Source organism: Tachypleus tridentatus, chromosome 12, assembly GCF_004210375.1.
Source record: "Tachypleus tridentatus isolate NWPU-2018 chromosome 12, ASM421037v1, whole genome shotgun sequence".
NCBI classification, from domain to species: Eukaryota; Metazoa; Arthropoda; class Merostomata; order Xiphosura; family Limulidae; genus Tachypleus; species Tachypleus tridentatus.
Genome location: NC_134836.1, coordinates 116,144,192 through 116,172,096, shown reverse-complemented (window position 1 = coordinate 116,172,096; position 27,905 = coordinate 116,144,192). Strand labels below are relative to the sequence as shown.

Genomic DNA, 27,905 nt, shown 5'->3' with positions numbered 1-27,905 from the left:
ACAATGTAGTGCTTGCGCTGGAAGTTTCCAGAAAATCATTAATTTCGTGAATGGAGCTGAAGTGCATGTAGTGATGTGAACTTACAGGGTTTTGTATTCACTACAAAGTTGTAGCTCCTCTACTTGTCTGCCTGTTAGTGCAACGGTTGAACGTTTCGTGTGGCATCGAATTTTAGCTTGTGAAATGTTTCTATTTTGATTTTAAAAAATGCAAAAAAATTAAACTGTCGTGGACTGACCAAGGTCAAGTGTGAAGTTTTCCCTTCTTTTACACTCATCAACCCGTGATGTAATTATAGACTCTTCTGAAGTGCTATTGGTTGAAAGTCACATGATGTTCGCGGGGTGGTAATCACATGAAAAGCTAAGAGCTACTGAGATCTTTTAAAAAAAAACGAAATCGTGTAGAAAAATTTCAACGTAATATACGACAGTTTTTGTACATTGAAACAGTGAAGGTGTTGAGTCATACTAGGCACTTGGTTGGTTCAGTGATTATGAATATACGAGACTTAAAGCAGATATATAACTGTCAGTTACATTTAACTGGTCTGTCTACGGTAAGGTTGGCAGTTTTTATAACCCCATTTAGACTTGAAATGGTAAATCATAATGTACTTTGTTGATTTGTAAGCGAAACGAATCCACAGACGACAACCTAAAGAAAATCCCAAGGTAGCAGATCTGGTAATGGTTTTGTTTCGTATGCAACAATAGATTGAAATCTTATGAAATTGTTTATATTTAAACAATGAAAAAAATGTCGGTATGCCTGCGAGATTGCTTTATAAGTAACCATCTTTAGTATTTGATATTTTAAAAATTAAGAAAATATTAATTATTTTTATATATTGAGGATGTATTTAAAGACGATTAATTCCTTTTGATAAACTGTAACCAGTTATAACGTAATAATCCAAAGAATGCCACGTGTCGTAACTTAGGCCAAAAATCAAAATTTAAAGACAAGTCTATTTCACAGACTTATTCTTGTTTGTGGAAGAATGAGAAAAGTCGCTATGCTGTTTTCTATAATCGAGATATAAGTTTTCAAAGGAAAAAAACCTCTTTGGTGTTTGTGTGTTACATCACATCATGATAGTAGGGGTGTCGTAATTGTATTATTTCCACTGACCTCTCTTGTGACTCGTGTCAACCCTCATCGCTGTCCTGTTAACCTTTCCACTTCTGCCTTTATTTCATCAGTTTAATTAGTTTATTTTGTAATCATTTATTGAGATATTACCAAGAAACTTGTGTCCAGTTTAAACGGATTCATACGTCGCATTCAATGTTTGAGTATGTAAAGTTGATACTATTGTTTCTTTACGAGTAGGTTTTGTATTATCAATAGAGTTGCTTACCGTTTTTGTACTACTGCGCCATAAACAGACATTGAAATGGTTTTAAAATAATCATTATTTGTCTTTAAAGAACCGACGAAGACTGACTTGTAAGTAATTTTCTCGATAGGGGCCAAAAGTCGTCTGGAGAGTTTGTCCATTTAAACTACTCGCACCATTATACTGTGGTCTGTTGTCTGTCAGCCAGTCAGTAGAAACTAAATGACGTGACATAAGGTTTGGTTTGTTTGTTTTGAATTTCGCGCAAAGCTATACGAGGGCTATCTGCGCTAGTCGCCCCTAATTTAGCAGTGTAAGACTAGAGAGAAGGTAGCTAGTCATCACCACCCACCATCAACTCTTGGGCTATTCTTTTACCAACGAATAGTGGGATTGATCGTACCATTATAACGCTCCCACGGCTGAAAGGGCGATCATGTTTGGTGTGACAGAGATTCGAACCCGCGACTCTCGGATTACGAGTCGAGTGCCTTATCCACCTGATCATGCCGGGCCCGTGACATAAGGAATGTTTAACATTGTAATTTGTACTGTCAATAAAACTTGTGCATGTCATGAATCACGAGAAGAATTATGCATTTTGTAGGCCTACAACAAAGCATGACACTAACTTCTAAAGTAAGAAAAACACATTTGTTATTATTTTTATTTACTGTAGACACACCTTTCAGAAGTACATTTAGTTGAATACCCGGATTAAAATAAATGATTGTACTTCATGACAGGATGTATTACACGGGAGTGTTAAACATATTTACAAAAACGTTACTGCGAGACAGACTTAGCCACTGAATTAGTGGTAATTTTGCAGGCTTATAAAGCTTAAATCTTGGGTTCGATTACCGAAGCTTTAGCCCTCAGTTGGTTACGTCTTTGTTATGGTTAAATTGTTTTCATTTTACGTGTTTGCAAAATAAACTAAATGGGTATGTATGTATCTCATAGTGGGCTTACAATGCTAAAATCCGGGGTTCGATGCCCTGTAGTAGACACGGCAGATAGCCCATTGTGGCTTTGCTCTGAAACAAATCAACAAAGAGGAAAATAGTCATCGAGACTTAAACGTTAAACAGTTAAAGTTGTCAAAGTAAAGTGTTTTTTCAAGGGCTCACTGAATGTGATAAGCCTATGAAGTCGAAGATAACATTCTGCACATAATAAAATATTACAAATTATTGTGATAACCTGTCGCAGTAAGGTACCAAAACAAAATCATTTTACGTGATTTTCTTCCAGTTTCAAGAAATATTTTCCATTTCTATTTGAATAACCACAATCTTGTTTTTTGTATCCATTTAGAAGGATTTTTATGTGGTATAAGAATTGATTCCGATATCGAAGTGTGAGCTAGAATTTTTAGTTTCATACAAATTATTCGCATCTAGCTTTTAAACACAAACTAATGTCTCTTCTTGAGAACAAAGTTGACTTTATACAGAAGGTCGCTGAAGTATTAAGCCCAATGGATGGACGTGCATCTTCAAGGATATGTAACACTAGTGTTGCCTTGGATGGACTTGCATCTTCAAGGGTATGTAACACTAGTGTTGCCTTGGATGGACTTGCATCATCAGGGGTGTGTAACACTAGTGTTGCCTTGGATGGACTTGCATCTTCAAGGATATGTAACACTAGTGTTGGCTTGGATGGACTTGCATTTTCAAGGGTATGTAACACTAGTGTTGCCTTGGATGGACTTGCATCATCAGGGGTGTGTAACACTAGTGTTGCCTTGGATGGACTTGCATCTTCAAGGATATGTAACACTAGTGTTGGCTTGGATGGACTTGCATTTTCAAGGGTATGTAACACTAGTGTTGCCTTGGATGGACTTGCATCATCAGGGGTGTGTAACACTAGTGTTGCCTTGGATGGACTTGCATCATCAGGGGTGTGTAACACTAGTGTTGCCTTGGATGGACTTGCATCTTCAAGGGTGTGTAACACTAGTGTTGCCTTGGATGGACTTTACATCTTCAAGGATATGTAACACTAGTATTGCCTTGGATGGATTTTACATCTTCAAGGATATGTAACACTAGTGTTGCCTTGGATAAACTTACAGATACAGGGATATGTGACACTATCGTTACCACAAGTGAACCTGCAGGAATATTTATACCTGTACGAAGAGAAATGCTGATGTAGCAAAATGTATACAATAGAACGAAAGTCTTCATGTAGAGGTAACAGAAACCAGAAGTTATAGCAAACGTATACATCAGTATACGTAGCTCCAGATGACCTGTGCTATATTTATCCATGAACTTTGGACCTGGTGCCCATATTTTATGGTCTAAGACTGACCTCACAGTTTGAAGAAGTTTACAACCGAAACTGTAGTTTCGAACAATAGTGCGTAATAAGGATGACCCCTAACGTGAACTGCCTACGAATAAAATATTTATCTCGTTGGAATAACGAGTGATAAACCTTCAGAGATATGTATATTAAATCTGTATAGTACTTCGTAAATAGGTGTTTTTCAGTAACTGTCAGAAACTTGTTCTTTGATTTAATAAGACTGAACTCGGATACGATACTCGATTCTTCACAAAACGATCAAAATATATCGCGCATTGAAACATCACGTGATAATTTATTAACACATTCTAATTCTTTATTAAGTGAATACACATTAAGCAGTAATCATAACACGTTATAAATCTATGTAACCAGCTGATTTTGTTTGGACTTAGTTTGTACTCTATGAACGTCACGTATTAATTTTGTTTATTAACTCTAGGGGGAATTTTGTTTCATGACCCGCGTTCAAATTTTAAAAAAGTCGTTTTTTAATCCTGATTTCAGAAATATAAATTAAAATTTGGAAATTGAATTTTAAGAGACGTAACAAGCGACATAGAACCAGTGTTAACATGCGTACCTTTGGGTGATTGTTTGGCATCGTAAACATGGAAACGATGACGTCATCAAACAAATATTGAATAATTTGAATTTTCACATTGAATTTATTACTTTGTCACTAGATACTTTATATTGTCTTGGTGTTTTCCAGTTCTTTTAAATACATAATTATATATGCAGTGCTAAAACACTTCTTTTGTTACGCAAGCAAGATAAAATATATTTCTTTCCCCTAATATTGATTTATATTTCTGAAATCAACATTGAAAACTTCGTTCAAAACATTTTTTTTCCATTTGAAGGCGGTGCACGAAAGAGAAAGGACCCCTGTAGGCTTACCAAAAAAACTAAGTAATGTGCCTAGAATTGTGTGCCTAAACTTACCATATATTCATAACAACAAATCACAAAAATAGAACCATACGGAAAACTAAAAACACGACAGAACTCTTCATTTGTAGTTTCCACAAGACTAGTTCAGCAGTAAGAATTTCCTTAGACTTCAAATGTACGAGTCAACGCTGTCTTTAAAACGTTTTTTTTTTCTTGTACTATCCAACCAATAGCGTGGACAGAAATCCGTCCAAGAAAGTTAATTTGCTAAATCGAATTTTTACAAAAAAATGTTTGTTACTCACCTTACTTCCCATCGTTTATACTGTATAACAAATGTATCCAATTTGTTTGAAATTCGGTTAGTAGTTTCGACGCATCTGTAACTCAATCCTCGCTCACGACTATGGTAGCCAGCCCAGGGCGTTACTGTAATATGTAGGGTGTTGTACCAACTGAACACAGTCCTCGGCTTCGTGGGGCCAGATGTGGGGTACCCACACCTGATAAGAAAGAGGCTGTAAGGTAGCGTGGAGAGAGTAAAATAAATTGAACTCGTCGTAATAAAAAATAAAGATTAACTCCCCAAATACATTTATATACGTGTGTGTCTTACAAGGAGCCTTTTGTATCACAAACCAAACTGTTTTTGTTAGTATTCGGTAATTTTGATGGAAGTATATATATTTTTAGTTCCATTTTCCAGGTAGCGCTTATTGTTTCGTTTTGTGGACAGACAGCCGTATTTTGTGGACTACCACTTTGTTGATAGACAGACAGTCGTGTTTTGTGGACTACCACTTTGTTGATAGACAGACAGTCGTGTTTTGTGGACTACCACTTTGTTGATAGACAGACAGCCGTGTTTTGTGGACAACGCTAGATATACCATAACACTTGATATAGGTTACTGGACGTAGTAGTGTTAAGACAATAATTATGATATTTCTACATTTCTTATTAGTAGAAGTGATACGTCATCATTTTTACACAAACTTACATCACTGACCTATGAGCTATATTTCTCACCAATCCTGTGTAGGTCGAAGAACCCATGAGTGAATGCAAAGGAGAATATGCTATAATATGTCAACCAATTACGTCTGAAATATCCGGTGCTGATGAGGTCTTTCGAATAATACCAGAAGTTATCAAGCTGACTAGAATACGACACAATGTGTTCCCTGTACCTGCGGTAGGGCAGCGGTACATTTCGGATCGGCAACGCAAAAAATTGAGAGTTTGATTCCCGTGATCGGTACAGCAGATGATAGGCCAGTGTGGTTTTGCTCTACAAGAAATAGACATAATGGTGATTTAGGCGTTATATGTGCACATGATTTGTCTTCATGGGCAAAGTTATCGAGTCAGATTTACCACATAAATGTTGCGAGTATATGACGAATAATTAATGTCTTAGAATATGATTTGGAAATGGATGTATAGTCAGTATTTTACATATAAAAAACGTTCAGCTAGGAGATTGGCAAATGTTTCGTTTTACACAGCGTCCAGCTATTAAGACTAACAGAATTTTCTGTCCACTAGAGGCCTGGCATGGCCTAGCGCGTTAAGGCGTGCGCTTCGTAATCTGAGGGTCGCGGGTTCGCGCCCGAGTCGCGCCAAACATGCTCGCCCTCCCAGCCGTGGGGGCGTTATAATGTGACGGTCAATCCCACTTTTCGTTGGTAAAAGAGTAGCCCAAGAGTTGGCGGTGGGTGGTGATGACTAGCTGCCTTCCCTCTAGTCTTACACTGCTAAATTAGGGACGGCTAGCACAGATAGCCCTCAAGTAGCTTTGTGCGAAATTCCAAAATAAACAAACTGTCCACTAGAAATAGCCTGGCGGCGTTTAAACGTTTGAGAAGCACTAAGCTAAATATGTGCATCTGGTTTGTGTATAAACGGATCTTAATTTGAGAAAACAGATTTCCAAATGTGTATAACTGTATGAAATAACTGGAATTATCAGGACTTAGTGTCTGAGTAGTCTTATTGTATGTGGAGGTCAGGCTGTGACTTGGCATGAGATAGTGGTTAGAACGACTGGCTAGCAGCTTGTGGACCGAAACTGTCACTAAACATGCTCGTCCCCTTTCAGTCGTGGATATGTTATAATGTAACACTGAATCTCACTATTCGTTAGTAAAGAGTAGCTCGAGAGTTGGTGGAGGGTGGTGTTGACTAGCTGTCTTCACTCTGGCCAACCACTTCAAAGCTCATGTTCTTGACTAGCTTTTCGCGAAATTAAACAAACAAGAGGCCAGATTGTTGGTGGTGTATTAGTGCAAGATGAACATACAGTAAACTGAACGATAAGTTGTCATTGCTAAACGGTAATGCTGCGTGCTAAAGTTCAAAGACGCTTGCTAAGCAATTGCATTAACTATTTTCAATATGGCGGATATTAAGTAATTTCTCCCTCGAATGTGGCGGACATTAAATCATTTTTATTTCGAATGTGTCGGATATCAACGTTTTTTTGTTGTTTTTTTTTCAAATATGGCGGACATTAAGTCATTTCCTCTTTGGGTACGGCAGATGCTAAGTAATTTCTCCCTCGAGTGTGGCGGATATCAAGTGATTTTTCCCTCGAATATAGCAGATATGAAATTATTTTTTTGAGTGTAGTGGCTGTCAACAGTATTGTTTTTGTCATGCAAATTTAAAGATATTAATGCACATAACATTAACTTGTTAGGATAAAATGACGTTAACATCTTCATCGCTTCAGATGCAGGACTGAATTGATAAATATATATTAGTAATAATGAAAACATTGCTGTCAGTTACAGAACAACGAGAATGTAGGTTTAAAAACTGATACATGAGTGGTGGTTTCTTGTAGCTTTCTTACAGGTACGTGCTTACATCGTAATGGTTAAAACGAAACAAGACAAAAAACGGTTTCAGTGTAGTATATAAACAGATTGGTATTTAAAATAAGAAGTACACTTGTATATTTTACCAAAGCTTCTATAAAGATATACAAATGAAAACAAAGAATATATTACAGTACGTTAACCATAGTACATTTGCCATATCTACTGACGATTGAGTCTTTCGCACAATACTAGGACTCGTCAGTTTGGCTGGGATACCACAAACTTCTATTTTCTTGTACAACTGTTAGAATGTGAATACGTTTAAGCAAGTGAATTTTTTTTCAATGGATTTTTCAAGACTAGTTATTAGGCAATAATTAATAACACTATTACTTATGAAGACGGCATGCTGAAAACCGGGTTTTGATACCGTCGGTTGGCAAAGCACAACAACACATTGTTCAGCTTTGCGCTTAAAACAAACAAGATAGCCGGAAGTGTTATCTTCATCGACATTGTTTGTCTAGCCTTATTTGAAATATAACACCACACTGTCAGGCTACTGATTCGGAATTCTAAACCTAGCTAGTACATTATACTATTATTGTGACTTAGTAGTATTGTTTGAAACGCATTGTGAACTGCTTTCGGCCATCATTACTATATTGTGTTTTCTAATTACCATCTCATTTTACATCGTCCTTCCTTTTCCCCAACTCGGAGATAACTCAGAAGACATCTAACGCTAAAAAATGAGTTTCTATACCCCTAATGTGCACAGCACAGATAAGCCATTGTACCTGCTTATAAACAACGTTACATGGGCCTCGCAGCAGTATGTACTTTGGACCTATCTGGTCTGTTTTCCGATAATTGGTTCAAATATCTGAATCAAACTCTTCTGGCATGGTTGGTTGCAAACCAGTTTATATATGTATTTCCTCTCATAACCAGAACTTACTTTTGTCACGGCAGCCTCATAATGGGGTTTCTGGAGGTAAAAAAAAAATAAAAGTCCATTTGGGGCATTTTATGGGGCATATTGTGACAGCTGCCTCTCCCAAGTACGGTGGAGATTAATGACTACATGTTCTCGTCATCATTAGTATATACGTATGTTCTTTTTTTTTGGGGGGGGGGCTTATAAAGTCTTTCATTTCTTTTTTTTTTGGGGGGGCTTATAAACTCTTTCATTTCATTTCTTGTAAAGTAGGAATACATCATAACGCTGTTAATCTGTGCTGAGTTTTCCAGCATTCAATAAATATAGGCCCAGCATGGCCAAATGGGTTAAGGCGTTCGACTCGTAATCTGAGGGTCGCGGGTTCGAATCCCCGTCGCACCAAACATGCTCGCCCTTTCAGCCGTGGGGGCGTTATACATTTAATATAATGTTATCTTTTACCAGCTGTACAGTCACTAAAGTAAAGGAGTCATCGTTACCATGGTTTTAGTTGTTAGTCTATTACTCTCAAGAATTTTTTTTTCAAATAAGGCAGTTATACTAGAACGTAATGTTGATATCTAGGGTTAACTGTCAGTGTTTTAATACAGGGTAAATCAGAGATATAGAGTTAACTGTCAGTGTTTTACTATATGGTAAAGCTAAGAGATAAGAATGAGTGTCAGTGTATTATTAGTACTTAAAGCTCTCGCCAGATGTACTTGTATATTTTAAAGAGTATGAAACACTGCATTAGTTTATTTCAATAATTGAGGACAGTATTTACTCTTAAATTTTCCCTTCTTAAACATAAAACCTTCATTTTATATTTACAATAACTGAGTAATTAGTTTTCATATCTGTATCCAGGTTGGGTTTGGGTCATAACAAAGAAAATTAACCTTTTTAGGTTTCCCGGATTTGCAGGTGAACGGAACAAAAAATATTCAATCGTATATCGCGTGTAGATTAAAAATTAAACACGAAGGGAAACACCCGAAATGTAACGTATACACCATTTACACCAAGAGAATCTGTGTATTTTTATGATATGCGTTGATAAGTCCATCACTATTCGACAAATACAGAAATACACATAATTTTAACGTATAAAAGCATTATCTGATTTGACTAATACTAGTGTAATCTGTCAAATGACTTTTACAGGTCAAAGACGAGTTCATTTTAAACACAAGTAGACAGTGAGAGTGGATGGGTGAGTGTGTATTTAACCCTGCTATTCTCCGTGTACTAAACCTTGGGTTCTCTCATTGTCTCTGTGTTCTAAACCTGGTTATGGTCGTGCGAAATTCTACTTGTCGTAACGTGGATAAGGCACGTATTTGTTTGTTTTTTATTACATTTCACTCTTGCTTACTTGCTGGGATCAGCCATCCATAATTTAGAAGTAATAGGTTAGAGCAGGGGTTCCCAACCTTTTGGCACTCGCGACATGAAAATGTAATAGATGAAATAAAATTAATGTCCCAAGCTACTTCTAACAAGGCTACGCGACTCCCCTGCCAAGGCTTCGCGACCCTCCAGGGGGTCGCGACCCACGGGTTGGGAACCCCTGGGTTAGAGCTAATCAACAATACCCACCGCCAACTCTTGGAGTGTTCCTTATCAAGGCCCAGCATGGCCAGGTGGGTTAAGGTGTTCGACTCGTAATCTGAGGGTCGCGGGTTCGAATCCCCGTCGCACCAAACATACTCGCCATTTCAGCCGTGGGGGCGTTATAACATTGCGATCAATCCCATTATTCATTGGTAAAAGTGTAGCCCAAGAGTTGGCTGTGGGTGGTGATGACTAGCTGCCTTCCCTCTAGTCTTACACTGCTAAATTAGGGGCGGCTAGCACAGATAACCCTCGAGTAGCTTTGCGCAAAATTCAAAACAAACCAAATCAAACTTGCCCCATTGCCTCTAGGCTAAGACTGAATGTAGTCTTTTAGCCTGGAAAGTAGTGCATCTTCGAGGATCAGGAGACGATATATACTTGTATATTATGCTTTGGAAAATGTGTTGTACGGTTTACATCACGAGATCAGGATTCATAAAACTAAACAAGTACAACTTGCATCACGCAATTTTTTCCATCATTTTTTACAAATTATTTTCTGTAAAAGTCTTACACTTTACAAAGAATTCCCGAGCTTTAGTGGTATACCTCTGGTATCTCAGTCTAAGTGATACACAGGGCAATCATTGTCATGCAACGACCTACGGATCTGATTTGTTAGTGTTTGTCACGTGGAGTTACTGTATATTTGCATATTTATGCATGAACTCCGATATTTTCGTTCCAGGTTGTTGGAATTCTTTTTTGACCTTCACTTTCCCATAATCTTTCTTCCGTTCCTTATCACCCTGGCGTCCTCACCCCAGGAGACCCCCGTCCTTTTTTTTCTATCGTAAATTCTTTACTGTTGCCAGTGTGTCGGTTACCAGCGGGGCAGGGAAGCCTTGATAACAGATCCGTCGCCTCACCGGTTTGTTGGGCAGGATGGACCGTTTCCATTTCTACTGAAGGGGATGACTGTTGTGTAGTAATATCTTAGTAACTTGACAGTGGTGTTGACTGTTGTGTAGTAATATCTTAGTAACTTGACAGTGGTGTTGACTGTTGTGTAGTAATATCTTAGTAACTTGACAGTGGTGTTGACTGTTGTGTAGTAATATCTTAGTAACTTGACAGTGGTGTTGACTGTTGTGTAGTAATATCTTAGTAACTTGACAGTGGTGTTGACTGTTGTGTAGTAATATCTTAGTAACTTGACAGTGGTGTTGACTGTTGTGTAGTAATATCTTAGTTACTTGACAGTGGTGTTCACTGTTGTGTAGTAATATCTTAGTTACTTGACAGTGGTGTTGACTGTTGTATAGTAATATCTTAGTAACTTGACAGTGGTGTTGACTGTTGTATAGTAATATCTTAGTAACTTGATAGTTGTGTTGACTGTTGTGTAGTAATATCTTAGTAACTTGACAGTGGTGTTGACTGTTGTATAGTAATATCTTAGTAACTTGATAGTTGTGTTGACTGTTGTGTAGTAATATCTTAGTAACTTGACAGTGGTGTTGACTGTTGTATAGTAATATCTTAGTAACTATAAGATGTGTGTATACCAGTAACTTGACAGTGGTGTTGACTGTTGTATAGCTAACATCTTAGTAACTATAAGACGTGTGTATACTGGTAACTTGACAGTGGTTTTGACTGTTGTATAGTAATATCTTAGTAACCATAAGATGTGTGTATACCAGTAACTTGACAGTGGTGTTGACTGTTGTATAGTAATATTTTAGTAACTGTAAGGTGTGTGTATACTGGAACTTCACAGTGGTGTTGATTGTTGTAGAGCTAATATTCTTGCAAGTATGGATGGTGTTGTCACTTTTATTTTAGTTAATGAGACCCTATAAATAATGAAAGTTATATTGTATTAATGAGACCGTATGAATAATGAAAGTTATATTGTATTAATGAGACCGTATGAATAATGAAAGTTATATTGTATTAATGAGACCGTATGAATAATGAAAGTTATATTGTATTAATGAGACCGTATGAATAATGAAAGTTATATTGTATTAATGAGACCGTATGAATAATGAAAGTTATATTGTATTAATGAGACCGTATGAATAATGAAAGTTATATTGTATTAATGAGACTGTATGAATAATGAAAGTTATATTGTATTAATGAGACCGTATGAATAATGAAAGTTATATTGTATTAATGAGACCGTATGAATAATGAAAGTTATATTGTATTAATGAGACCGTATAAATAATGAAAGTTATGTTGTATTAATGAGACCGTATGAATAATGAAAGTTATATTGTATTAATGAGACCGTATGAATAATGAAAGTTATATTGTATTAATGAGACCGTATGAATAATGAAAGTTATATTGTATTAATGAGACCGTATGAATAATGAAAGTTATATTGTATTAATGAGACCGTATGAATAATGAAAGTTATATTGTATTAATGAGACCGTATGAATAATGAAAGTTATATTGTATTAATGAGACCGTATGAATAATGAAAGTTATATTGTATTAATGAGACCGTATGAATAATGAAAGTTATATTGTATTAATGAGACCGTATGAATAATGAAAGTTATATTGTATTAATGAGACCGTACGAATAATGAAAGTTGTATTGTATTAATGAGACCGTATGAATAATGAAAGTTATATTGTATTAATGAGACCGTATAAATAATGAAAGTTATGTTGTATTAATGAGACCGTATAAATAATGAAAGTTATGTTGTATTAATGAGACCGTATAAATAATGAAAGTTATATTGTATTAATGAGACCGTATGAATAATGAAAGTTATATTGTATTAATGAGACCCTATGAATAATGAAAGTTATATTGTATGACAGACACTTTTAAGATAGTTTCTTAATTCATTGATACTCTCAGATTTAGTGAACATAATTAAAATCCACAACTTTTCGTTTATGAGTGAAGCTAGGTAAGTTTCATGAGTAGAATTATATACGTGTCACAAGTTAGAATGTAACAGTTATTGTGTAGAGGTTGGACCATTGGGGAACAGTTTCTTATTGGAATATTTGTTGGTGTTTTCTAAAAAAACTATGATTTATCTGTAAGTTAAATATACACTTATTGTGAACAGTTATCCATATCTCTGTCTCTCCTTCGAAGGACTTTATGTTTACATTTAAATTCAAGGCACCTCTTGTTCTGTTTAGGCCACCTGATGTCTTTCTTTCATTTTTTACATTTAACATTTTCCTCTATAGACTTTGCTAAGATGTCATGATTTACCATAATTTCATTTTAGGTTTGGATTAGAAATATAATTATTTATCTGTAATACTAGTGAAGATGACTAGAAGTAATTAGTTCTCTTATATCATCACATTTAGTGTTAGAGAAAAGATCAGACAACCAACACTTTGATGTAACTTGTATCATTACTTACTATATATCACTGCTACAGAATAGTGAATACCAATAAAACTTATTGGAACTGAATGCATTGATCCTGTTCTAATTAATATTATGATATAGTTTGTATTAAGTGTTCCTGGGTGTAATTGCTATAATTAATGTTATAGTACAGTGTGCATTAAGTGTTCTTGGGTGTAATTCTAATTAATGTTATAGTATAGTTTGTATTATGTGTTTTTCTAGTGTGTGTTGCTTCACACAGCTGGTTACTTTGTTTATAAATACCGTAACAGTTGCCTTGCTAAAACTATTCACAAAAATTGTAGTTTGTATACATATATTAATTGATAAAAAAAAAAATTACTTTCTCAGTTTAACATGAAATGTAGTTTATCACTTAGAAACTCGAACGTAAAGTAAAACTTCTTTGGTTAAAAGTAAACTGATCATTGAAATATTAATACCACTTTTGATTGTTTCTTGTCGGGTTTTTTCTGTAATAAACTAAAATACATTATATAAATTGTGAATCAACCATTACAAATTTAACACTGAATGCTTTGTTCTGATTGGACAAAGAGTAGATACATTTATAAAATGGTATTATACCCTATAAAGCTCAGACCAAGTATTCTATCTATGTTAGTGATTAAAACATAAAAGAGAAGGAGAGAGGTTTTATGATTTATGTCTCTTCAAAGTAAATCTCTTGCTAATTAAGTTCTGTGACAAGAATGGCGTGGAGTAAGGGGTAGTAAGGTATGTTGAAGTATAACGTGGAGTAAGGGGTAGTAAGGTATGTTGAAGAATGGCGTGGAGTAAGGGGTAGTAAGGTACGTTGAAAAGAATGGCGTGGAATAAGGGGTAGTAAGATACCTTGAAGTATAACGTGGAGTAAGGGGTAGTAAGATACCTTGAAATATAACAATTGAAGATAAAGGGTAGTAAAGGTATATTGAAAATAGCGATGATATAAGGTAAGTAAAGTATATTGAAGTATAACGATGGAGTAAGGGGTAGTAAAGTATGTTGAAAATAGCGTGCGATAAGGGTAAAGTAAGATACGTTGAAGAAATATAATTTGATCGATAAGATAAAATAAGAATAAGAACGTGATAACTCTTGTAAATAGAGTAAAGTAATAAAATATATTGAAGAATAAGCGCAGATAAAAGGTAATAAAATTACGATTGAAGAATAAGCGTGGAAATAAAGGGTAATAAGATACAATGAAATATAACTTGTCGATAAAGTAAGTAAGGTATTATATTGAAGAATAGCGATAAGGGGTAAATAAAATATATTGAAATATAACGATGTATAAGATAAAAGTAAGTATAAGTATATTGAAAGAATAGCGTGGAGTAAAGGGTAGTAAGGTATGTTGAAGTATAACGTGGAATAAGGGGTAGGTAAGGTAAAATTACGTTGAAGTATAACTTTAATGGAGTAAGGGAGTAGTAAGGTATATTGAAGTATAACGTGGAGTAAGGGGTAGTAAGGTATGTTGAAGAATGGCGTGGAGTAAGGGGTAGTAAGATACGTTGAAGTATAACGTGGAGTAAGGAGTAGTAAGGTATGTTGAAGTATAACGTGGACTAAGGGATAGTAAGGTACGTTGAAGTATATCGTGAAGTCAGGGGTAGTAAGATGTGTTGAAGGATAATGTTTGACATTTAATTTTTTTGTTATATTGTTCACAAGTGAGCCAAACTTGCAGAACACAGAGCGTCAATGGTTTATTCGTGAGGACAGTTGGTTGATAATTGAACACCAACGTTTGTGATGAGGAAACTTCAGCTTCTATTGATAGAAAGCAACACAAAAAACACCAGCAAGATCACTGTTAGTTGAAACGGAGTCAATCCGTTCTTCTGTCACTCAACCCACACGGATATTTGTATGATTCTCGGAAACAAAGTGATTATTTATTTCCGAGTAGTAGTTTTATTTGCAGACGTAAATCCACATTTTGCGAGCATGAAATAAAACGTGCGTGCATTAATTTCACTAATTACATCTTTTGTTTAAGTCATTACATTAAAACTGATTATTTTGGTGCATCCCTATTAGAAGATTTTTGCTTCTCGAAAGTTAATCTGTGACGTCATGTAGAACTTTTCCGATGCGACATTACACTTCGATACCCCCTAAAAAAGACGAATGAATCTATTAAACCTTTTTTAAAAGTTCTTTTTGCTTCCGTACCATTAAATGAGAAAGTTGTCTAGCATTATTTTTAATAACGTTGTCTTCCGTTGTTTTTTTTCGTACCACGAATTACCCACTTGTAGCTGGAGTGTTAGTCCGATGGTGGCTCAACGTTAAATTTTAGGTGTTATAATTCTAAAAATCGGGTTTCGATGCTCGTGTTTGGCATATTTCACGGATTGTTTCTCCTTATCTTATTTCTTCTGTGATCACCTGTTATTCTATTATAATTATTTGGGTGCCAATTTCGGTAGTTCTATATTGTTTTAATACATTTGGATCTGGGTCAGGCGTGATTTATTTCTCAGCTTTCCCGTACTGTCAATCCGGGGACTCAAGGTTCAAAACTCCGTTTTACCTGCTTTACATGGTTGATATGCAAGCCATGGCAGTAGCAGTCTTACAGTTGGCGGCTTGTATCGATGGCTAGTTGCTTTTCATTTGTTGTATTGGTTCACAATTATGGAATAATGGTAGTTGTGCACAAACAGTACTTATGTTTAAATATAGAGTGTATCATAGGATGAAAACAATGTTGTATATAACCATCATAGATATTTCAAATCTTTATTTTAAATTTGTTATATATGGAAGGTCATATTTCTTACAAATCCGCTAAACTTCATATGATTCCTTCAAAACATTGCAGTAGAAATGAAATTTATAAGATATATATATATTAATTTCTAACGACTTTGTGAAAATATGTCGCAGCTTTTTAATGAAATATACGTTTTGTCAAAATTGAGTACTTACTGTTCAATAACAGTAGGGTGCGTAGTAACGAGTTGTTAATCGTAGATTTATGGTTCGTGACGTTCCACTACTGATTGTGTTTCGCGTACTTTTTGAATTATAAAAGTGACAGTCAGTTGCGCATTTCGGTTCCAAGAGCGGTTTCTGCTGGCTGGCTGTTCTCAAGTTAGTAGTTTAAAATTAGGAGCTATTATTTTATCTGGTTGTTTGTCCCCCGTGCACATAAATTTAAAAGTACTAGTTAAAAATAATTGGAAAATAATCAGTTTATTACTTCATATTAACTTCCGTTAAACTCTCATAATTAATGCGGCAGTGATTGTATCCCTTTCAGGATTCGGTTCGTGATGAGAATTTCTTTGTTTGTTTCGTAACGTAGTACTTTCGTTCATCATTTTACAGTTTTGACTCGGGTCGATATCGTACTGTCTTCGGAAGGATCTCGGATGAGGCGTTAACCGTGATCACGGCATTTCGTGACGACAAACAGAAACCCCGTCTACGTTCTTCTACGATTGGTCAATGCACCTGACGTCAATAAGCACGTTATCGAGTTGGCAAGTAGCTGATTGGGTATGTGTTAGAGCAGTATGCTGTTTCTTGCTTGACACTCGGCTTCGTTCGCGTGAAAAGAGGAATGAAGTTCTCCGTATCTGAAAGGGATTAGTGGACTGATAAAAACTTTCCATAATTTTGGAAAGTGTGTTAATGAAGCACAAACGGTGGGGCAGGAAAGCCTTTTCGTTCCATGATAGAATTACCCAAAAAACCGCTCGACGAGACACGGTGTGTATGGTGCTCGGACTCTGTGTAGTGTAGAGGAAAGATTTCAGTATAATATTCTGTTCCGGTAGAGGTCGCCTTCATCGAAGCGTGCTGAGTACGAGAAGGTACAAAGAGCTACTGGTATGAGAGCGACTTCTATATGCTGCACGAAGAATTAAGATAATAGAAATTGCACGGTCCACGATTTACTTCTGTAGAACCACTTGGGACTGACGCGCGCAGCGACCAAGCAGAGCACGTGGAAAATATTCAGCCAATGTAAGATTTCTCATTTATCACCATGTCTGTTCGGGATTCCATGACCAGGTAATAATAAAGTGAAATAGAAACTCGTGTAATAAAAATCTGTTACTCACTTCTTTTATCTTTTTCGCAATTTTGAGTCTGCATTGGCGAAAAGCTTATTGGGAGTATTAGTAGTGTATGTACGTACCGCCATTTTGGACCACGTGGTTGGTATTACTGTTAATGAAAGACCGTGAAAAGAGGGCACAACTGATTTTACTTTAGAGCAGTAAAAACACAAGTAATAACTGTTTGTATAAAGGGCTTCAGTTATCTCACGATCTTGCGCTTAAGAACGTGATCTGTCCACCATTGTGACTAGAAGGAAAAAACATAAAATACAAGTTATTTTGTCGTCAGCAGGTGTTTAAGTTACTAACGCGTTTTCTTCTATCTGTATGTAATGTGCATATAGATTTATTAGATATGTTTTGTGGTAGTTATTCGATTTGTTCTGAACCCAGAGTGAAGGTAGAAGTATGTAATTACCAAATAAACCGGAGACGTTAGTTACATTCGTCTTTTAAGCCTAAAGTGTGCAGTTTTTTTATATACATTTGTGTAGTCTTTAAGCCTAAATTGTGCAGTTTCGTTTTATATACGTTTTTGCATACTCTTTTTATCATAATCCAACGTTTGTACCGTTTAATAATTGGATACAAATGGTTGTCACTCCAGGGTGTTTCTGAGGATAAAATGCTATTGAATTTTATAGCTGCAAGGATCAAAGGGCGTGATAGGTGTAATAGTTTTTCATGAATGTGTAGCTATTGGAGCTGAACTGACAATTTATGTGCAGGCCCAGCATGGCCAGGTGGATTAAGTCGTTCGACTCATAATCTGAGGGTCGCGGGTTCGAATCACCGTCGCACCAAGCATGCTGGCACTTTCAGCCGTGGGGGCGTTATAATGTGACGGTCAATCCCACTATTCGTTGGTAAAAGAGTAGCCCAAGAGTTGGCGATGGGTGGTGATGAGTAGCTTCCTTCCCACTGCTAAATTAGGAATGGCTAGCGCAGATAACCCTCGTGTAGCTTTGCGCGAAATTCAAAAACAAACAATTTTCTGTGCATCCTCTATGGACGTCTATATGAATTTATTAATGATTTCGGAACGAACGTGGCTTAGTGATTAACGAGCCCGATTGTATATCCAAGGATTCATGGCTCACGTCCCGTTGCTGGAAAATAGCGCTCTTAAGTTTGGGACCAGGGTTGTGTTATAGAAGAGACAGTAAGCTCCTACTATTCGATCAAGTATCTCAAAAATTTGTGGTTAATTTTATTACTGTAGTTTGTCAGTTTAAAATTAAAAACAGGTAACGAAAGTTCGCACGAGTATTTTATTGAATAAATAAATGTGTCCCTATACACGGAGAGTGTTTGTTTTGTTTTTGAATTTCGTGCAAAGCTACACGGACTACCTGCGCTAACCGTCCCTAGTTTTGCAGTGTAAGACTTGTGGGAAAGCAGCTAGTCATCACCTCCAACTCTTGGGCTACTTTTTTACCAACCGATAGTAGGATTGACCGTCACATCATAATGCCCCCACGGCTGAAAGGGCGAGCAGGTTTGGTGCGAAGGGGATTCGAACCCGCGACCCTCGGATTACGAGACACGGAAAGAGTAAAAGTCTTTATTTTTCGCTGAAGTTATCTCGTAATATTGTACACATTTCGAAGAAGTTTGATCTCAGTGCAGTGAAATCTATTATGAACAAGACCTGAGCGAGCGAGATGGGGTATAGACCCCCAAAAGTGTCGTTGGGTTCTCCTAAGGTAATGCCGTATGTTAATTTAATTTTATGTCTGTGTCATTTTTGGGTCTCACTCTCTTCCCCTAGATACTGTAGGTTAATATAGTGGCCACAAATTGGAAAGAGGGACAGACCCCCTGGAATATTGCCTCCCCCCGCTGAGGTAATGCTAATCATTAATATACGTTTAGATTTGATCTTATTATGTGTCCCACCATTCCTAGACGTTTTACACGTACTCGAGTAAGTTGGATGTAGAGATATTTCAAAATCTTTGGGTTTTCATTCATCACATACTATAATTTGAGTTGTCACTAAATAAAACTCAAATATTGTGTATTCTAATTCTTATTTTAAAATATCTTTAAACTGCAAAAGTTAGTTTTTCTTGCAATTCAGGCGGGCATTTATAAGTGTCGGTATAAAGATGGACAGATTTTATAAAACTTGAAGCTATGTAAAACCCCATCAGTTTCACGCTGTCTAAAATATAAAATCTACAATCGTGGTTTAATTTGATTTTTTTTGGTCGTATTTAATCTACTACACGTGTACACCTCGTGACGAGAACCATCAAACTGTAGTCTTTCTTTAAACTGACAAACGGTTAAACACGTGTTTTATTCCATTTCGTTTGGTCATAGAACAGAAACTTTAAATTGCGATACTGACATATAGATGAATATGTATTACCTATTCACGTACCTTTAATAGCAAATGTAGTTTTTGGTATTCTGACGACCAACTCGGAAATAATCTTCGGCTGTTTCCTTTAATAGAGGTCTCTGACCTTCACACGTGCTGCCCTCCACCAGTTAACTTTATTCAATGCCATGCTGTCTGCAGGCCCTTTCTCATTCCAGACCCGACATGGCCAAGTGTGTTAAGGCGTGCGACTCGTAATCTGAGGGTCTCGGGTTCGCATCCCCGTCGCGCCAAACATGCTCGCCCTTTCAGCCGTGGGGGCATTATTATCTGACGATCAATCCCACTATTCGTTGGTAAAAGAGTAGCCCAAGAGTTGGCGATGGGTGGTGATGACTAGCTACCTTCCCTCTAGTCTTACGCTATTAAATTAGGGACGGCTCGTACAAATAGCCCTCGTGTAGCTTTGTGCGAAATTCAAAAACAAATAAACAAACTTTCTCATTCGTGTCTTTTTTATTTTTTAATCCTGTCTTTGTCGGCTCTAATTATTACGTGCTATTATAACCAAATCTTTTAAATTACTATAGTTACTGAACCATGGTTAGTTTTTATCAATAAATGTTATCTGGACATTGTCGCAAGAGATGATACAAGAGAGAGCCGATAGAAATATAACACATTTTATAATTATATATTGAGTAGACATGTTAGAACAGAAACGATGTGTATCGGTGTTCCACACGGAAAACTCAAGGACCACTGAACCAAACACAATAAACTCATAACACACAAAATGGCTAACGATAGATTTACAGAAAACTCAAGGACCACTGAACTAAACACAATAAACTCATAACAAACAAAATGGCTAACGATAGATTTATGCTCTAATGTTTATATGTCCCCAGCCAGTACGTCGGTAAGTCTATGGATTTACAACCCTAAAATCAGGGGTTCGATTCCCCTCGATGGGCTCAGCAGATAGCCCGATGTGGCTTTAATATAAAACACACACACACACACACTGATGTTCACAACGGGGCACCCATCATCTGATAGTTTTAAATTTTGACAAAACAGCAGGTTGTCCAGTACAAAACTTTCGGAAATGGTCAACGTAAGTTTTTATATTCCCTTTTTAGACACCAGGGTACCAGTTATCTTTAGAATTTCAGAAATGTGACTTGTATAAGAATAATACAGAGGAATCTGCTAAGCTGTTGTTTTTGTTAATTTGTTGTATAAAATGATTTAAAACCATAATTATTTCTTTTATTCATAATGATTTATGAATAAAATATACTGATTGGCTAGAAATTCACGTGTATGTTTCATTAGATCTGTTTATGATGTTAATATCGTACGTTTTATGTTTGATAAAACATTATGGTATCATTATTGTTACAAGGATTACGGACTTGACGTTAGTGTTAGAATGATAAGGGACTTGTCATTGTTACAAGGATTACGGACATGATGTTAGCGTTAGAATGATAAGGGACTTGATTGTTACAAGGGTTACGGACTTGACGTTAGTGTTAGAATGATAAGGGACTTGTCATTGTTACAAGGTTTACGGACATGATGTTAGCGTTAGAATGATAGGGACTTGTCATTGTTACAAGGTTTACGGACATGATGTTAGCGTTAGAATGATAAGGGACTTGCCATTGTTTTTACCATGGTTACCATGCTAGGTAGTTTTATTATTATCACATATATAGGTGATTATAAAGTTGAAAAATATGCTTACAATGTTTATCTACAGTAATACTTCTTTTGGTAGAATTACATTTTACGAGACACACACAGTTTTTGTTTAGTGTGCCTTAGTAATGTGACACCAGTTGGTCAGTTTGGTTTGTACTGGACAGGATTCATTGTTCCTCGCAGTGTTGTCAACAGTGATATTCAAGCCATGTATCTCGTATGAGAAACAGTGCTAGTTATTTAAGAAAGTTGGTTTAGATGTGTAGTATAATATGATATTAAAATATCTCGTGTTTTCAATAAACCTTTTCTCTACTGGATGGTATAGGTAATTATTCTGAAACATGAGTTATGTAACATATCAACTAAACGTAGATGCTGTGTCTGTCACAAGTTTATTACAATTGTAGCTGCTTGACATTTGTACATACCCATTTAGTGTCCTGTACACAAGTGGTGGTGTTTTAAACTAAACATTAAGGCCACTTGTTTGCTGTAATATAGAATCGTCATGATGGGATACTGAATATCCGATACAGAGATTAATAAGTTAATTCATTACAGTTTTAACCTCGTATCTTTAATAGATGTTAAGTAAGTCTACTGACTAAAGACACGGTTGTGGTATGATTAATTACAAATCTTAACCATCGTGTGCCAGTAACATGGCGGTGTTGCTTTCGTTACAGGTATTTGAATGAAAAACAGTTTGTTCACTAGTGTCCAGTGATACTTTCTTACGTTTAGTTAGCGGGAATCATCTAGGTGATTCTATTTCTAAATCTCTTCACTAACACGTGAATATTAGCGAAGGAAAGATGACGTAGTCTACTCCCGCTGCAACAGACAGATTTTGATGTTTGGAAGAGTGAAGCGAGTGAAAACAAAACTGTAATAATAACAAAGTTTAATCTCGAACGTTGCGCGTAATATTGTTGGTGTTTGAAATCTTTGTTACGTCAGCAGGGCTTCTCTTGTTACCAGTTTTTTCCCATGTATACAAATCGCATGTTTATTAACTTATATCGCCCGCGTCGCGCTAAACATGCTCGCCCTCCCAGCCGTGGGGGCGTTATAATGTGACGGTCAATCCCACTATTCGTTGGTAAGAGTAGCCCAAGAGTTGGCGGTGGGTGGTGATGACTAGCTGCCTTCCCTCTAGTCTTACACTGCTAAATTAGGGACGGCTAGCACAGATAGCCCTCGAGTAGCTTTGTGCGAAATTCCAAAACAAACAAACAAAACAAAAAATTAACTTATATTTATTCTGAACCTTCGTCTATTTTTCAGCGTTTTTATTGAAAGGTGATAAGAAGGTAATTGTAAATATTGTTTGTTTCTTTGTCAGTGACCTTAATATATTTTATCGTAGTTGAGAATTTAACACCATATTTTTATCGGACAACATGCAGTTTGAGCTAAAATCAAATAAGAATACAAAATTTAGAATAAAATAGTGTTATTAGTTCGTATGTAGAAACACGATTTATAAATGGTTTAAAGCTGGTATAATTATAAATCATTTGCTTTGTGTGAGATGTTTTCAGACAAGTGATCATACGGCTCATAGACCACTGTCGTATATTGAGTTTTGGTGTTGAACAAAAGGCCTCGTCAGCACCTGATATGGCAGATGTGTAGTGTGTTTGGAATATGAAATATTCTATGTTGTTTGCAATCAAATATTTAACAACTATTTGGGTTAAAGTTACGTCTCAGTTTGATCAGCTCCAACGATGTCGTATATTTTGTTAGTTGAAAATTCTTTGTTAACCTGAAGACGACCATCTAAGGTCAACAACAATCCTAACTTTCCTGGTTCTATAAAAACCAGCTTACAGAACATATGGCTAATACTTTGGATTGATATTGCATAATTTATTAAACAAGTAACATCAAGGTGTAGTTCCAGTGAATAAATACTTTTAAAATACATCAAATATAACGCGAGTCAGTATGTTTTACTGATAGACCAGTGATATCGTATTTTCTTAAATTCCCGACAGGTGTCGGGCGTGTGATCGTTTCACAGCCTTGATCTTAATTAGTTTTGTGGCTGTTGGGTTAAATTAATTATAACAAATTGTTTTAAATTTAAAAAAAAACAACGTTTCTGCTAGTTACCACGTGATTCTAAAATTTTAATATATAAAAACTATTTCTCAACTTCTAAACGTTATCGTGAAGGAACATTTCTTTAACTAGTGGAATGTGAGAATATAAATATTAAATAATCGTATATATGCAATGTATTTTTCTCTGTAGTATCCTTCCAGGAATCATTGTAGTTTCTGGAATATCTACGCTTTTAGAAAGTTTGTTAATCAATTTCTAACACCGCAACCCTTTGTCGTCCCAGTGTCAGGCCTGAGGGTTTATAAACAGTAGAAGTCGAGTTTCGATACCTGTGTTATTGTATAGCATAGATAGTCTGTTGTGTAGGTAGCTGTGTGTTGTGTTAAATAACAAATAACACAGTTCTACACTTTGTTTATAACGTTTTCAGTATAACATCTATTTCCAGGTCGAAATAAATTCCATTAACTTTAAACTTTACCGACTTCGTAACGTTATTAAATATGTAATTAAAAAGAACGTTCATTAGTGTTTGCTCCCCCCCCCCGCTAGTACAGCGGTATGTCTACGGATTTACAACGGTCAGGGGTTCGATTCCCCTCGGTGAGCTCAGCAGAAAGCCCGATGTGGCTTTGCTATAAGAAAACACACACATTAGTGGTCACTTAGTGTACCACAACTTCATGCATCTGTGGGCGTTTGAAAAAACGTGTTATTTAGATTCACTCGCTGTTTCTAATCCTTCATTATGTGTGAAGAGATCCATTTTTACAGTAATTAAATAAAGAAAAATCGTGCTCGAATGAAAAAAAAAGTTAAAGTTTCAAATTTATTTTATTACTAATTATGTTTACGAATAATCAAGTTTTTTTTCATATAGATTTTAGCTACAAAACTATATTCAACCATTTGGACTCATCTGTACAATAGAATTGTTTATTATTGTTGCAAATGATGTTCGAAGAATTTCTTTTGTTAGATAATATATTTTACCACAGACATATATATGTGGTTTTCAAGTAAATATATAGTGTACTATAGAACTATCGGATTATTTTCTTCTGCTCGTCAGAGACAAACATTCCAATAGACGGAAATGACTCACAATCGTTAGACGTATGATGCTGCTGACGTCATAGTCTTGTATTCACGCAGTATTTCTAAATGAACAACGTTTTGCTTTAGTCTATTAATACGGAGAAAGAGGTAAAAACGTACCTAACCCTTCCAGTTAGTATTGTTTTGGAATTTTGACAACAAAATATTAACTTGACTTTCCACATAATAATGGAAACTTTTAGCTTAAGTTGTACTGTTGTGGGTTCTACAAGAATAGTGGTACAGAAAGCTGCAACGGTGAAACGTTGTCTGATTTTTTTAATTTTTTCATATGCAAAGTAAAAGTCGATTTTTGTTTTTAAACTAGTTTTACTGTCGAGAGCAGTGTAAGACTAGAGGGAATGCAGCTAGTCGTAACCGCCAACTCTTGGGCTACTCTTTTCCCAATGAATAGTGGGATTGATGGTCACTTTATAATGTCCCCACGGCTGAAAGGGCGAGCATGTTTGGTGTGACGGGGATTCGAAGCCGTGACCCTCAGATTGCGCGTATTTCAAACAAAACTAACCATACATGGTCGCCAAAATCCATTAGAAAAGCTCTGGAGTTCTCTTGATTCCAGAGTTTGTCTTGATTTCATGTCAGGATGTGAAAACGTGTAATAACGCTAACATGGACGTTAGGTTCGTGAGTACATGATGGTCTGACGTGGCATTAACTTCAATGGCAGAGATCAATGCCAACCACACAGTTTTCGTGCCCAGAGGACTCTTCTGAGGAAGATAACTGTCCTCGTGGAATGGTATCTTCTAAACAGGAGGCCAGTCGTCATGGTAGAACCTTCGTAGGCTAATCAGGAATAATTAGAGACGACTGGCCTCGTGCTTAGAAGATTCCATATTGAATCACGCGTAGATACGTTGAGAAAAGCGAGTGTAGTCCGTGTTTGTGTAGGGAATACAAGTTCAGCTCAGTATCAATAAATGACTTGTCCTCTGTTCTGTGATATGATCATGAAAAGTATACATTACAAACGCTCGTTATTAACCGTATTCCAAGCTAACATGTCAGGGGGCTAAATCGTTTTAAAAATGTATTATTTTAATTAATTTTAATACCCTCACCAGCCGCCTTTAAAATATATTTTTACTTCAAGTGGGTTTCTCGTCGTCACGAATTAAATCTTAAGTTTAAAATAGTTTTAAACGGCAAAACGTAGTAATGTTTAATGTGAATATTCCCGTCTTTACAGATGGATTCGCTATTTTAACGTTTTTCTATAAATGTTTTTACATTTTTGAAGTAACTCTAAATACAACTCCAACTGATACAGCTGTGCAAGTCTTATACTCTCATCAGAACTAACTGATTTATTCATTATAAGCTATTTTGTTAGTATCAAGATAGTCGTGTTTCGTTGGTACTGTAAAGAATATTCATCTTTTTGTCCTCTTGGTGCAACTGTATTTAATAAAAAACCGGTGATGATATTCGACTATAATCTTTACTGTAAGAAACCAATTGAAAGTATATGTTGTTTATTATTTCTATAATTTATTACTACGTGTCGTATATCCCAGTGGCTCAACACTATGCATGAAGTCTTATAACACTAAAAAAAAAACGGGTTTAGATACCCGTTGCGGGCACAGCACAGATATAACCTATTATGCAACGTTAGGGTTAACAACAAATTAAACAACGTTGCCTTTCAGTGACTCAGTGCTAGGTCTGAAGACTTATAACGCTAAAAATCGGGGTTTGATACACCGATGGATAAACTTGTATCCTGGAACAGCGTGCAAATGATTGGAGGGAATTCATAAGTGATTGTTATGATTTTACTTGCTCTTGTTAGGCGGAGCGTCACTCATTATATCTTCTGTATTCTCTAGATTTTAGAATCTAAAACAAAAAATTTAGATCAAATCATAATTCTCTAATATTTACGAAAGTATTAATTATATTTGTAGTCAGTGTTTCTCAGGATTTTTCACCACATTGTAATTTATTTCTTCATTCACATATAATTGCAAATTGGAGAGTGTAAGAGTTATGTTCTATAAATGCTAAGAACCGTGTTTCGATACCCGTAGATAGAACAGCAAATGTATATGATTGCAGCGTTGCGCGCTTAACTGCAAAAGTTGTATAGTTATTCTATAACAATTAAATTGCTCTATAAATTAGATTCAGTGATTTTTCCCTTTCTTATTTTTATATATGTACTAAAATACAGGAATTAAGTTCCTGTGAATGTGATTTAGTGTTGCAAGATAAAACAGTTTTGTGGGTACGCAGCACAGAAACTGATATTCATGTGTTACTGATATATTTTGCAATCGTTAGCTGGTCCCTAAATATGATTACGTCAAAATGTGGATTGTATTCAAATTACTCTGCTTAAGCTCCGCCCTATGGTGATATGCTCCGCCTTTTTTTATACCGGTTTGTGACGGCCTAGCCAATGGGAATTGGCGTGACCCTGTATGTCGTCTTGCTTTGTGGTTTATATTTGTCATTAACGGAAGGAATAAGTGGGTTTAACTGGTTGGCGAATTAGTTACAAGCCGAAAATGCAGGAGTGAATGACTACATAGAGAGCGCAGCTTGAAATTCAACGACTGTAATTGGCGAGGGAACCACAGTATAGAATCGTTTGTTGGCATCTTCAAAACACGGAAATGTCGTAATACAAATTCATTTTATTTCGCGGTCTTTCTTACCAAGTGCTCTTCGTCAGGCTTAATGCTGTTTTCATATTAGGCCTTAGGAGGAAGGAGTGACCGTTTGAATTTGTTTCTAGTTAAATCTACTAAACAAGTACGAGACTGCATCCACATTTACAGTTAACTGAAATCACGTCACTTCCGTCATCATATTTGTAAACCAAGCCTGTCATACTCAGTTTTTCAATCTCAACGCTTTGTGTCGTTGAGTTTTGCTAAATAGATGTTGAAACAACACTGACAGCTGATGTTTGGAAGAGGTCTCGCTAAACCTGGAAGTCGCTGTGAATTTTGGGATCACAACAAGAGGTGAATGAGAAAACCCTTATTTAAAGATGAATCACTTGAGATCAGTGCGTCTTCGTTATTTTATTTTGTTAGTTCAACAGAAGAAGAGCTAACTTTTAGGTTGTTACAAAACATTATCCTAATTTTTATTATTACAAGATACGACTTTATAATCAGTAATTAAACTCGAAACTGTTAGAATGTTATCGTGTCTAGAGGATCCCTCATTGGCCAGTAACGCTAGCGACGATGGTCGCATTACAGTTCCTGAACTTCGACTGCCGTTTTTTAAAACCGATTTTATATTGAAGATGGCAAATT

The 27,905-nt window shown here is 36.1% G+C and overlaps 1 protein-coding gene across 5 annotated transcripts in view; it reads left to right on the top strand.

Annotated features, from left to right (window-relative positions):
- The first annotated feature begins 406 nt into the window (after positions 1–406).
- LOC143234441 (insulin-like growth factor 2 mRNA-binding protein 1) overlaps positions 407–27,905 on the top strand; it is a 75,270-nt gene continuing 47,771 nt past the window's right edge. Inside the window, exon 1 of one of the 5 annotated variants that reach the window (XM_076471827.1) lies at positions 407–560. Coding sequence is in view for 2 of the 5 variants with exons in the window: in XM_076471824.1 (XP_076327939.1) it covers positions 27,544–27,605 (62 nt within the window). In the remaining 3 variants the exon portion in view is untranslated. The other 4 variants (XM_076471830.1, XM_076471826.1, XM_076471831.1 and 1 more) reach the window with 4 other exon arrangements.